The 13,140-nt window shown below is 44.2% G+C and overlaps 3 protein-coding genes across 3 annotated transcripts; 2 read left to right on the top strand and 1 right to left on the bottom strand.

The window, feature by feature from the left end:
- Positions 1-4,908: 4,908 nt before the first annotated feature.
- On the top strand, positions 4,909-7,071 carry LOC135628226 (short-chain dehydrogenase TIC 32 B, chloroplastic-like). Its single transcript, XM_065134792.1, has 8 exons — positions 4,909-5,158; positions 5,511-5,742; positions 5,822-5,901; positions 6,115-6,268; positions 6,360-6,438; positions 6,517-6,604; positions 6,678-6,724; positions 6,802-7,071. Exons 1-8 carry the CDS (start codon positions 5,029-5,031, stop codon positions 6,991-6,993), a joined length of 1,002 nt encoding a protein of 333 aa, XP_064990864.1. The 5' UTR covers positions 4,909-5,028; the 3' UTR covers positions 6,994-7,071.
- Positions 7,072-7,083: 12 nt separating this feature from the next.
- Positions 7,084-8,909, bottom strand: LOC135628225 (high affinity nitrate transporter 2.5-like). Its single transcript, XM_065134791.1, has 2 exons — positions 7,638-8,909; positions 7,084-7,527 (listed from the first exon to the last, which is right to left on the bottom strand). The coding sequence occupies exons 1-2, from the start codon at positions 8,786-8,788 to the stop codon at positions 7,281-7,283; spliced, it is 1,398 nt and encodes a 465-aa protein (XP_064990863.1). The 5' UTR covers positions 8,789-8,909; the 3' UTR covers positions 7,084-7,280.
- Positions 8,910-9,871: 962 nt separating this feature from the next.
- Positions 9,872-13,140, top strand: LOC135585613 (pentatricopeptide repeat-containing protein At2g13600-like). The gene has a single exon (XM_065135677.1). The coding sequence runs from the start codon at positions 9,992-9,994 to the stop codon at positions 12,281-12,283; it is 2,292 nt and encodes a 763-aa protein (XP_064991749.1). The 5' UTR covers positions 9,872-9,991; the 3' UTR covers positions 12,284-13,140.

Raw genomic sequence — 13,140 nt, 5'->3', positions numbered from 1 at the left:
TCTATGATAATTTATTTCTCCATCAAATCTTTTTTTTGAAAGATGATATCGAGTCGACGGATCATCAAACTCGAATCCCACGTTAATCATATGTTGCATTGCATTTGTTAGAGGTAGCTGATTCCAAATCGATTTGAACTATAAATCAAAAGAACTTAAGGTAAATAACTCAAACATATCTTGATCGGTGATTTGTTGATAGAACTATGCATTGCCCAATTGAAAGAATATTGAAGGTGTGATAGACTTTTGTCCCATGCCATCATGTGTCGAGAGTTGTATCCTCAAAGGAAATGAACCATGGTATGGTTTGCTACTAGCTTGACCATTGATTTATTGATAGAAAGTTACGCTCTTCTTCAATTTGATGTCCATTATGGTCTAGAATGAACTTTAAAATTTTCTTAAGAAATACTTGTTATAATTAGATATAATAAAACTTGGAAGGCCGAAGTGTACCCACATGTGTTGGAAGAATAATTGGGCTGCTCCTGATTGTCTTCCTGCAGACATGATCACTATCATCTTTGAAAATTTATTAACCACCACAAATAGATAGTTGTGTCTCCATCTTATTGTCGGTCGACTTTTCGAGAAGTCTATCGATAAGCTCTCCCATGGTGACGATGGAACAAGCAACAAAGTATAACCCCAATTTTCAATTAGTTGGTTTTGAAAAGCTATAAAAGATGCATCCTCACATAAATCGAGCCACATTTTATTGCATTTGAGGCCAGTAAATATGTTGTTGTAGAATTATCATAGTTTTGTTTATGCCAAAGTGTCCGATGAATTTTAATGGGTGTGCTTCTTGTATCCAATTCATGCATTCTATTTTCTTTGATATTCAAAGCCGAGCACCTTTGTAGAATAGTCCTCCTTAGAGTATGAATTTCATGTTAATTCTTACCTTGAATTTCTCTATGGTATTTTTAAATTCTGGTCTTCCTATACATGTTTGCATAATCCTCATGAACACTATGTATGACTTGCATATATATATATATATATATATATATATATATATATATATATATATAAGCAAAGACTTATGATCAGGAGTCATAATAATATGTTAAGTAGCTTATTTTGCACTCCCTTTTTATACTTGAATTGTTGTAAATATAACATCCTTCATGTCGTGCTTGGTGCAATTTGGATTATGTTTAAAGGTATTGAAGTGGTTGATGGTCGGTGTAGATGATCATCTCCTTCCCTAGGAGATACATACTCGTTTGATATAGCATGAATAATTCTACATAGTGGGATAGTTCTTTTGAGATTCTTAGAATATCTTAGAGTAGTATCTCACAAGTTAACTATCTTGCATCAAATTAGCACATATCAAACTGTCACTAGACAAGACTAACACGATCGTTTTATTGATTTTCCTCTTTAGCAAGTGAAACGTAGCATCATATTTTTTTTTCATCAACTCGAGACTTTGACCTATTTTAGTAAAGGAATGTAAAGGAGCCATAAGAATAAAAAAAAAGAATCAGAAACTTTGAACTTCAATGACCGCCCATGTAAACAACTATGATGAACTAATTATAAGAGTGGGTGATAGTTGTTGTTGTTGTATCTTGTGACTATTTGAGGAACACAGCAAGGACTCGATCCTTTGGTGTCGAGTCTCATGTCGACACACGATGACTCAATCAATAATGATATATTAAACTAGTGGATAAATAAACTTGATACTTATTTTAACTACAATAATATGAATAGGATGATGCTTGAGTGACTCAATTTGATTGGACATGCTATAGAAAGCTCATCTTGGAATTAATAATGTTGAAGACTTATACGAGAAGAATTATATTATATGGGATATCTAAAAAAAAGATGAAGAAAGTAACACTACATATGTAAGGAAGGAACTAATCTATGTAAAAATGTACCTTTCAGTTGTAATAACAAGTGATGACACTTATAATTTTCCTCGATGATCACTTGATGATTATGAAATATACTACTGGCCTCCATTATTAGTTTGACAAGTCTCATAGTCCCACATCGGGAAAACCAGGCTTGTTATCTCCTATAGGAACTATAAATAAGGGTCTAGGCTTTGAAGTCAGATGCACCACAAGTGACACCACAGCACCACAAGAAAAACCTAAGTGTTTGCTTTGGGTTTAAGTCCGTTCAATAGTTTGGGCTTATAGTTAAGATTTTTTCTTGTTTAGTATTTTCGGGTGTTTTATGGCCTAGGAACATCTTCCTAAGGCATGTGTAATAGTCTCTTTTATAGTAGTGATTTGCTCCTCTTTCGTCCGTGGATGTAGGTCAAAGTCAATTGACCGAACCACATAAATCTGGTGTTCTTGTTGCTTCTTTTATTCTTCCGCTTTATTGTCTTTATCGGGTTGCCAAAATTATCTTTTGTTAAATTTTCTAGAACTAGCGCTAACATCCATGCCTAGATAAACACAATGCATCTTTAAAACTCATGACATCACAACAACAAGTTTGATGATCGAGAAAAGAATTGAACCATACAAGAAAAGAATTCAACCCATAGCGAGAAGAATATAAAGAAGGCAAAAGGAAAGCATCGAAAACCGAGAAAAATCCCGGGAATAATAAAATCACATCTTCTTCTAAAAGAAATTATTTGTTTTGCAATCATCATAAAATTACTGGTCATGCATGAAAAGAAAAAAATGTTGAAAGATTCACCCTGAACTCTTCCTAAAGAAGTGGAAGAATAATCAGAATTGACTTACAATGACCGTTACTATAAGAGATGATCAAATTGAATTAGCATTGGTTTTACACTAGTCTATCATTAATGGTTAGATTGAAGGATATATATATATATACATATATATATATATATATACATATATATATATATATACATATATATATATATATACATATATATATATATATACATATATATATATATATACATATATATATATATACATATATATATATATATATATATATCCTTCATTACTTCATTTGTCTTCATCAAATGTTTTTTTCATATATATATATATATATATATATATATATATATATATATATATATATATATATATATATATATGTATGTACGCATTGCTGTCAAGATGATGAAAATTACATTTAAGTCTCTTTACGATTGTGCTGGCAGTATGAGTAAGACATATCTTGAGGTGCCAATCTCGACTGTCATTCACACGTAAGATTGATGTCATGCCTTAGACAATAATCTAATATACCTTAATCTTCATTTTGTTGGTATTGTTACACCTCAGGCTTCCATTTCCTAATCTCTCTTCTTAAGATTTCTATTTCATATAAAATAATTTTATTAGTTTCCTTAATCTGTCTGCTCCACCTATTTTCACCAATTTTCTAGAAGGAAGTAAATGCTATGTCCAACTAAACCTTCTCAATTACTGAGTCAGATCAAAGGACCAGTTCTGGTTTGTTCTTTAACATTGCCCATCACCATGCTGCCTCAAGCAGAACCTGCTGCTATGAGACATTAGCAACACATTAACTGGAAGAATGTACTCGGAAGTTTCAGTGCGGGTGATCATAATTTCTCTAAGCCATCAGTAGCAAACATATGCTGCCACAAGCAACTCCCTGTTGTTGTTTTCTGCTCGATGCTCAGTGCTTTTAGTGGTGGCCTACTTAAAAGGCACTTCAGCAATCACTTGCCACTGTGAATCTTTTCTTGGCACTTTGTGCACTCCAGTAGATGTGAGCACAACACCCAAGTTATGGCATTTTGAGCTGCCCCAAGTGAGAAGCACACATACAGCAGCTGTCCTAATTAATTGATGATTTGCAAGACTCTCTGAAGATTATTGCCTGGTTATGGGATGATTGCCATGTTAATTAATACTCATCATAATCATAACCATAGCCTTCTCAAGTAAAGGTGATTAATATATATATATATATATATATGTATATATGTATATATATATATATATGTATATATGTATATATATATATATATATATGTAATCTTAGTTACTTAGGTTTCTTGTTCCCCAGCATAACGATTAGCTTGTGATTCCCTTAAATCTTGCTTCGCATGTAGACAAAGTTAGACTGACTAGTCCTCGGATCCTAGATTCATATTGTGTGCATCTGAATGAGAGATTAGCCTAAAGATGAAGAGATAAGCGAAAAAGCACGCTGAGAAACAAGATGGTGCTTAATGATTCAACTCTATAAAGAAGATGAAGTAGATTTCTGAGCTTTTGGGGGACATGATTGTTGTCTTAGGAGGCTAGCCAGGGTTGCAAGGTTTCAGCTGGAGAAACTTTAGCAGTTCTCTTGCTTTCCTCTTTTTGTTGGATTGTTGGCAGATGGAGACAAATCAAGATGGTATGAACATGAAAAACAATGGATTAATCTCTTGACTCAGAACGTTATAAGCAAATCAGGGATGCAGTGTTCCTTGGAAGAACATGAAAACCTCGATGCAACCGACACCAGTCTGCAGACTCGGGGATGAATCAAGTGCATGGTGACAGTGGGACACGTTTGGTTTGTGATCTAGCATGCAATCTAAAGCCTGCTCTTGTTCCACCTTTACTCGCCATGAGGAAAGCATTCTACTGCAAGTGTGCTGGCTGTGGAACAGGCAGGAATCATAAGGTTTGCCCCCCCGGTGTCCTCAAGCTGTTTGTCCTGGTGCCCGAGGAGTCCCTGTCAATGCTTCCTTCCTCCCCAATCCATCCAACACCTAGCCATCATCATGCTTGGACTCACACATGCAGTAGCCATTCCCAATCCTATCACTAGATAGCCAGTACTAAAAGGACTCCATCGGACTCGCAGTGAGCATGTTCCAGCGATCGAGGGCTGCACCAGTGAACTGATCCATCTTTTCACAGCAGTCACCGGTGTGCAACGGGATGGATGGCAGATGACATTAAACGTCATGTTGGTGTCTGCATGTTCGTGACACCCTTCCCTTCTTTTCGTGTATAAAAAGGGCGAGAGGTGGCGAAGGTGTTCATGCGAAGCCTGTGATCCCCATTACAGACGCTGAAGCTGTGCTCCACCATGAGAGAAACACTGAGGTACCTGTTGGGTGTTGCTGGCCCAAGTGGGTTTGGATCCAGCTGCACTGGTGAGCAAGTCACACAGGATACCTACTGCTCCAACCCTTCTAATCTTACTGCAATCATCACTGGTTAGTCTCTCTCTCTCTCTCTCTCTCTCTCTCTCTCTCTCTCTCTCTCTCTCTCTCTCTCTCGCTCTCTCTCTAATGTTCCTGATTCAGTAACATGGAGTAGTGCCAATGCATATTTTGCTTGATCGAATCTTCACTAAGGATACTAAAGTATGGTAGGTTTAAGGATAGAAGGGAATAATTAATCATTGCATGGCTGGTGGTAGGTTTCATGGGACAAGCTTGCATTGTCCTAAAAGCGTCATACAGTTTGATCAAGTATTCGACCAAATGCCTTGGTTCGTATGCAGTAATTAGCATCAAGAATTGGTAATCATCTGCATGAACATTACTTTGGTTTCCGTGATCGAAGGAGCGACATCGGGCATCGGCGCGGAAACGGCGAGAGTGTTGGCCAAACGAGGGCTGAGACTGGTGATCCCGGCGAGGGATCTGAAGAGAGCTGCTGAAGTCAAAGACTGGATTCAAGGAGAGAGTCCAGAGGCAGAGATCATTCTGATGGAGATGGATCTGAGCTCGTTTGCTTCCATCAATAGATTCTGCTCCATGTTCTTGTCTCTTGGATTACCACTGAACATTCTCGTGTGAGTCAGAAGTAGACAGTGCTGCATGCTCACGATTCTTCGAGCATTCAGATTCAAAAGCTGACACTGATCTTTGCAGAAACAATGCCGGGAAATACTGCAAGAAGTTGCAGCTCACAGAAGACAAATTTGAGATGACCTTCGCCACCAACTACTTGGGCAAGTCCTCTTTCTCCTCATCCATGCATGCATGCCTGAATTGCTCTGCTGTTACGTTGATGACGCAGGAAGGACATGCATGCATGTCGTTTAGATCTGCTTGAGAAGAAGAAAGTGGGACTATTTCTTGATCTGTCACTCATCATCTCGAGTCGAGTCCTGCTGCCTTCAGAATAGAGAAACCATCATTCTTGTTTCTTTGATCCACTGTAGGTCACTATTTACTTACAGAGAACTTGTTGGAGAAGATGATTGAGACATCAGCAAGAACAGGAATCGAAGGACGGATTGTTAACGTGTCATCAGTGATACATACATGGGTGAAACGAGGAAGATTCAAGCTCTCCCACATGCTCAATCCCAAGGAGTATGTTTCGTTTGCTAATGGTTTCCTCATCAACATGAGAAAGAATACTTCTCAGACTTCATGTACCTTGGAAATGATTACTCTGTTTCAGCTTCAATGGCACGCAAGCTTATGCGCAGTCCAAGCTGGCCAACATAATGCATGCCAAGGAGCTGGCAAGAAGACTGCGAGTATGCACAACAAAACATGCAGTGTCATTTGGAACTTGCACGAGATCGAAGCTTAATTGCAAATACATCTTCTTGCAGGGAAGAAATGCAATGGTGACTATCAATGCAGTGCATCCAGGAGTAGTGAAGACTGGAATCATCAGGGATCATAAGGGCTTGATCACAGGTATATATGAACGTTCTGTCACCATAACATCAATTGAATCGAATGAAAACTGTTGATTATATATATCATACAGATTCGGTGTTCTTCCTGGCATCAAGGCTACTGAAATCGACATCACAGGTCTCGATGATTGATTCCTCCTGTTTCGAATGCGACACGAGTATTCGCATGCCTCATACTGTTATTCCTTGTTGCAGGGAGCATCCACCACTTGCTATGTGGCTTTGAGCCCACAGCTGATCGGCGTCTCCGGGAAGTACTTCGTGGACTGCAACGAGACTTCTTGCTCGAGTCTAGCGGGCAATGAGTTCGAAGCTCGAACTCTGTGGCAGAAGACGCATGCGTTAGTTCGTGAACATGTCAGGCAAACGAGAAGAGCCAAAACTTAATGTGTTATATCCGGAGATCAGCAGTGACTTCTGTCATGCTGTCTTCATCTTTGTACGAGTAAATAAACTCATGTCAACTTGGCGAATATATGTAGAATCCATGAACGTTTTCATAGAACGTAGAAACATTGACAATTCAAACCCCATAATGGTCTGAACTCAATTAACAGAGGGAATCTGTACAAGGACTGACCACCATAAACATGGACATCACAGCAAACCACAGCCTTGGATTTTACAGGGGAAGAATGGAGTACAACAGTTGGGAGCAGAGGTGGGTTGAGATGTCACTTGAGCAAGTGGTAATCTTCCTCTGGATCATCGTCTTCCGAGGTGGATGAGCCACAGAACATGCCTCCCCACTGTGGGAAGTATATCAAGCTTACTGGCAGAGTGCACACGAGGACCATGACTCCCATGAGGGAGATGCCGGTCTCTTTGGAGTACTTGGTGCCTGAGAAGAACAGCAGCTGGATTACCACTCCGCCTAATGCTCCGCCGCTTCCTGTGAGCCCCGAGATCACTCCCAGCGACCTTTGATCATTTTGGATTGTCCCATTAGAATCAAGGATTTCAACCAAGTAAAAGCTTGGAACGATAAGACGGGAGTGAAACAGGGGAGACGAAGATGGAAGAGAGCATACCTCTTGGAGACGAAGGGCACCACCCCGTAGGTGAGCCCCGAGGCAGCCTGCGCGAAGAAAGCGAAGCAACACATGACGGCCATGGACGCCCCCAGCGAGCTCATCCTCCCCAGCAGCACGCAGAGCACCCCTCCCACGGTCTGAACCACCCACAGACTCCACAGCCTCCCACGCATGCCGAACCTCCTTCCCATGGCGTCCGAGATCATCCCGCCCGCCGGCCGCGACACCACGTTGGCCATTCCGAAACAGGCCGCCACCAGTCCCGCCGCCTCCACCCCTAGCCCGAACCGCCCGTAGAAGTACTCCGCCACCACGTTCTCCATAGCCAGCTCGACCCCGTAGCAGTAGCCATAGGTCAGGCACAGTATCCAGCCCCTGTAGTTGCCCAGGCCGTCGGCGATGACTACCCAGAAGCCTTCTTTCGACGTTGGCTTCCTCAACGATCTCTTCTCCTGTGATCTGGAAAATGACACGAAGTTGCCGTCCGGCAAGTCTTGTCCGAAGGCGAGCACCGCGAGAGCGCCTACGACCTGCAGCGTCGCCGGGATCAGGAAGGCAGCGCGCCAAGAGAAGGAGGGGCTGCCGCTGAGTCGGAGGATGAAAGAGTAAGCAAGCGGCATGAGGAACTGGGCGGCGCCGCTGCCCGCGTTGGCCCAGCCGGCGGACACTCCGTTGGCCCGACCGACGACGCCGGGGGCGAACATGGAGCTCATCCAGTACTGGTTGGCGACGAAGTTGGCGAGCGAGAGGCCGGCGACGAAGCGGAGGACGATGAAGCCAGTAGGGGAGGACACGGCGGAGGCGGCGTAGACGGCGGGGGCGGTGAGCAGGGCGAGGGCCGCGGACGCGACACGGGGGCCGAGGAGGTCGCAGGCGGGGCCCATGGCGAGGCGGGCGACGATGATGCCGGAGACGGAGGCGACCCCGGCGTGGGCGACGTCCACGGGGGAAAGGTGGAGGTGGCGGCGGAGCACGGGGAGGAGGGGCGGGGTGGCGAAGGTGGAGAAGTAGCAGGTGAAGAGGGAGAGCCAGGCGAGGTGGAAGGCCCGCATGTGAGGGCCGGCGGCCGAGAGGAGGCGCAGCTCGGTGGCCTTGTGCTCCTCGTCCACCGGCAGAGCAAACTTGGAGACCTCCTCCTTCTCCTGCATGCTGCTGGCCTTCGGCAATTAACAGCTACGTCGTCGGTCACTTGCTACTAAAACAGCTCCGATATCTGATGGTGGTGCAGGAATGCACACATATAGCGTATCCGAAGAAGCTCCAGGCAGACCGCAAATGATTCCCAAGGCACAGCTACGTCATTCTTAGGAATAATCAAGAGAAGTAGGGCCACGCAAGAAGAAGCAGGAGCCACAAACCACGCTGTGGGGCATGCGAAGTTTGTGGTTGTGGTGGTGGTGCTGGTGGTGGCGATGGCGGTGGGGAAGGGTGTGAGATTTGATGCGCAGCGTCGCAGCCCCTAACTTGGCTCCTACTCTTCTAAGATTCCTAATGGCCGCTGTGGTGAACTGGGTGAAACGGAAAAGCAAAGGCACAGACCCCTGTCGCCAGTGATCCAACCTCGACATATCAACAACGCTAAGAAACCCACCGTTGATGTCATCACGCTGAAAGCAAGGACTGGTAAACGTGACGGTTGTTGCCGAGGAAGGACGAAGACAACAGGTGAGGCCGGCAACACGCACCAGCGTTCGACACCTCATGCTGGAGACGCGGTCGAGGTGGCGGCCATGCCTTTCGTCGGGGGTTGGAGGGTCCCATTGGTTTCGATTGGAGAGGAGAACGGTATCCTTTGGCGTGGGAGAAGAGACACCGACGCCGGTGGGCGAACCGCCGCGTTACATTGGTAACACGTCCGTGTTCTCATGGTAAAAATTGCATGGGGAGTTCTATGTACCCATACGTCCACAGCTGTAATGAAGAGCCAATCGAAGTGTGCACGTTAGAAGATACTAGAATTTGCCCACGTACAAACAAAACAATAGGTCACACTGATGTTACCATGTTTGCATTCAAAAAAGTAAAATTATAGGATGAATTAACCTCATAAAAAATCTTTTTTTTATAATTTTTTTGGGAAAAATAAAAATAAGTGTTTTCTTAAAATTTATCGTATAATTATTATATAATTATTGAGGTAGAAAAAGTGGACCATAATTTTCCAAGCTGTAAAATAGAAAATAATTTCATTCTCAGAAAATAAATTGAAATCTCCACGTTTGATGTCCATAAGAGTTGACACGCATTTTAACTCGAAGAGGTCTCGAGTCGAACACATTGGCTACAGACTTCCGTTTTGGATAAGAGCGGTGGCTGCGCTGATTCAAACTATGAGGCAATAAAGGGAGGGAATGAACCGGAGCCAGCGGAAGCTGAGGCTAAACCCGTTGCTCCCACTCCTTCAAACCCGTCTCTGCCACCACCTCCATCTCCTCTCCCATCTCCGCACCCTCAAGCGGAGACTCGCCTCCGGCGGCTCCCTCAGGTCCCCCAAGTCCTTCAAATCCTATGCCGAGACCTGCGCCTCCCTCCTCCGCCTATGCTCCGCCGACGGCCACCTCTCCGCCCTCGGCCTCGCCCTCCACGGCCACGCCCTCCGCGCTGGCGTCTCCTCCGACCGATCCGTCTCTTCCAAGCTCCTCGCCATGTACGCCCTCGCCGGCCACCCCGCAGACCGCGACCTCTTCCTCGCCGAGCGCTGCCGGCCCCCAGACCTCTTCTCCCGCAACCTCATGGTCGCCTACAGCGCTCGCTCAGGTGACCTGGCTACCGCTCGCCTCTTGTTCGACGGAATGCCCGATAGGAACGCCGTCACCTGGACTCTCATGGTCGACGGCCACATGAAGCGCGGCAGCGTCGGTGAGGCGGCCGGCTACTTCGAGAGGTGCCCTTACAAGACCGTCATCTGCTTCACTGCGTACATAAGCGGGTTCGTCCTGAATGGGCTGCACCTCGACGCCCTGGTGCACTTCCGCCGTATGCTTGCGTCCGGTCTCATGCCGAACGAGGTGACGTTTACCTGCGTCCTCAAGGCTTGCGTGGGAGCGGGCGAGTTCGAGCTGGGGAAGAGCGTCGTGGGGCTAATCGTCAAGACCAACTTCGATGGGCATGTGTCGGTGCAGAACTCGTTGATCACTCTGTATCTGAGGATGGGTGATGTGGATGTGGCGAGGACTGTGTTCGACCAGATGGAGGAACGGGACGTCGTCTCGTGGACGGCCATTCTTGATGTCTACGCGCAGATGGGAGACTTGAAGGAAGCGCGTCGAATCTTTGAAGAGATGCCAGAGAGAAACGAGGTCTCTTGGAGCACGATGATCGCAAGGTATGGTCAGAGCGGGGAAGCATTGGAAGCCATAAAGCTTTTTCGCTTCATGCTTCACGATGGTCAGAGGCCGAACGTCTCCTGTTTAGCCAGTGCCATCAGCGCTTCATCTGGCTGTGAGAATTTGCTCTTTGGGAGTGGCGTCCATTGCCACGCATTGAAGGTTGGGTTTGAAACCGATGTTTTTGTCGGGAGCTCTCTGATTGACATGTATTGCAAGTGCAAAGACGTGGCAGATGGACGCCGGGTTTTTGACTTGATCCCGGAGAAGAACATAGTATGCTGGAACTCGATGGTAGCAGGTTACAGCTGTAATGATCGGATAGAAGAAGCTGAAGAGCTTTTCAAAGCAATGACCTACAGGAATATTGCATCTTGGAATGCGATGATCTCAGGTTATGCAGAGAACGGACAATTCATGCGGGCGCTGGAAACATTTGATAACCTGCTGGTTTCAGAACTACCACCAAGCCAGATGACTTTTTCCAGTGTGCTTCTTGCTTGTGCATCCCTGTGTTCATTAGATAAAGGAAAGAACCTCCATGGTAGGATTGTGAAGATTGGCATTCAGCATGCGGTTTTCATTGGAACAGCACTTGTAGATATGTATGCAAAATGTGGAGACATCGAGAGTACCAAGAGAGTGTTTCATGGGATGCCTGAGAAGAACGAGGTCTCCTGGTCTGCAATGATCCAGGGGCTTGCGGACAATGGTTTCGCAGAGGAGTCCATAACCATGTTTGAAGAAATGAAAAGAGCAGCAATAGCTCCAACAGATCCTACATTTTTGTCTGTTCTATTTGCTTGCTCACATTGCGGTTTGGTTGATAAGGGTTTGCAGTATTTTGACTCAATGGAAGAGATCTATGGCATCTCACCTAACACGAGACACTATAGCTGCGTTATTGATTTACTTGCTCGAGCTGGTCATCTGAGAGAAGCTGAAGAAATAATCAGCACAATGCCCATTAAGCCAGAAGCTAATTCATGGGCCGCTCTGTTGAGTGCTTGTTCCACTTTTAGGGATGAAGAGATTGGGGAGAGGGTTGCCAAGAGGTTGTGGGAATTGGAGAAAGAGAATACAGCTGGTTATGTCTTGCTTTCAAACATATATGCTTCGTGCGGGAGATGGAAAGATGTAGCAAAGGTGAGAACTCAGATGAGACGATTAGGAAAGAAGAAGGTGGGAGGGTGCAGTTCAATTCAGATAAGAGATCAGTTCCATACATTCTTTAGTTGGGATGTAATGCATCCAAAATCATCAAAGGTATACGATGTTTTGGAGTTAGTGATGTCAGAAATGACAGATTATAAATGACAACATACCTGATTCTACTAGTTCGATGTATCAATCGTGTGTCAGGAGGCCACAATAAGCAAAAGGCTGCCTGTTCTCATGAAAGGAATGATTGATGAGTTCAATGGAGTAATTATAAGCTGATTTACTAGAATCAATAACCTTCTGAATTTACAACATTAGTAGAGAATAATTGTCGGTGATTATTCTTTTAAGTGATGATATGCGATAAGGTTATTCCAATTCATGTTGATTAGTAACATGCTGTTAAGACAAACTTTCGAGTACATGGTGAAGTTTAAGGCTCTAGGGTTATCGATGCTGAAAATCTAGTGATAGTTTTCACTGATTACAGAATAGGACCTAAAATTTTAGTCAGCATGCCTTGTGTTCTTCACCACATCTCTAGAAAGGTTATAATGAGGTCAGAAATGCGATGAAAGAGATGGGTATGATGATGCTGATTCTTTTGAATTCTAAAGAATGGATCTTTTGCACATGGAGGGCCTTAAAAGAAAATTTCAGAGGATGGTATTCAAAATCACTGGCATGATAGATTTCAGATCATAAGCCTTCTGAGCAAGGGACTGAATCTTTAGATTTTGGGAAGTCCAGAGAGGAAAATAAGGATAGCAACCAGTGCACCAAAGCCTCATTGGTGTTGTTAAGTTGTTGAGGCTCAAGTTTCTGGGGTTCAATCATAAACATTCTATTTCCTGGTTGGACTGTTAGAAAACAATTTTTTTGGAACAGATGGCAACTCCTATGTGCTCAGCAAGTCACATGCTTGCCTCTAGTGGAACTAAGATTATTTCTCTATTTATGTCTTCTATTTTTTTTAGTGGATACATCATAGTTTTGGATTGTCCTGATCTTAA

This window comes from Musa acuminata, chromosome BXJ3-1 (assembly GCF_036884655.1).
Source record: "Musa acuminata AAA Group cultivar baxijiao chromosome BXJ3-1, Cavendish_Baxijiao_AAA, whole genome shotgun sequence".
Lineage (NCBI taxonomy): Eukaryota > Viridiplantae > Streptophyta > Magnoliopsida > Zingiberales > Musaceae > Musa > Musa acuminata.
The sequence above is the reverse complement of the archived record's forward strand: the minus strand, read 5'-3'. Positions and strand labels throughout refer to the sequence as shown.

Coding starts and splice junctions, on each gene's coding strand:
- LOC135628225 (XM_065134791.1), bottom strand. CDS start 8,788: ATGCAGGAGAAGGAGGAGGTCTCCAAGTTTGCTCTGCCGGTGGACGAG. Junction 7,528..7,637: donor GTGCCCTTCGTCTCCAAGAG/GTATGCTCTCTT, acceptor AAATGATCAAAG/GTCGCTGGGAGTGATCTCGG.
- LOC135628226 (XM_065134792.1), top strand. CDS start 5,029: ATGAGAGAAACACTGAGGTACCTGTTGGGTGTTGCTGGCCCAAGTGGG. Junction 5,743..5,821: donor TTACCACTGAACATTCTCGT/GTGAGTCAGAAG, acceptor TGATCTTTGCAG/AAACAATGCCGGGAAATACT. Junction 6,269..6,359: donor CACATGCTCAATCCCAAGGA/GTATGTTTCGTT, acceptor ACTCTGTTTCAG/CTTCAATGGCACGCAAGCTT.
- LOC135585613 (XM_065135677.1), top strand. CDS start 9,992: ATGAACCGGAGCCAGCGGAAGCTGAGGCTAAACCCGTTGCTCCCACTC.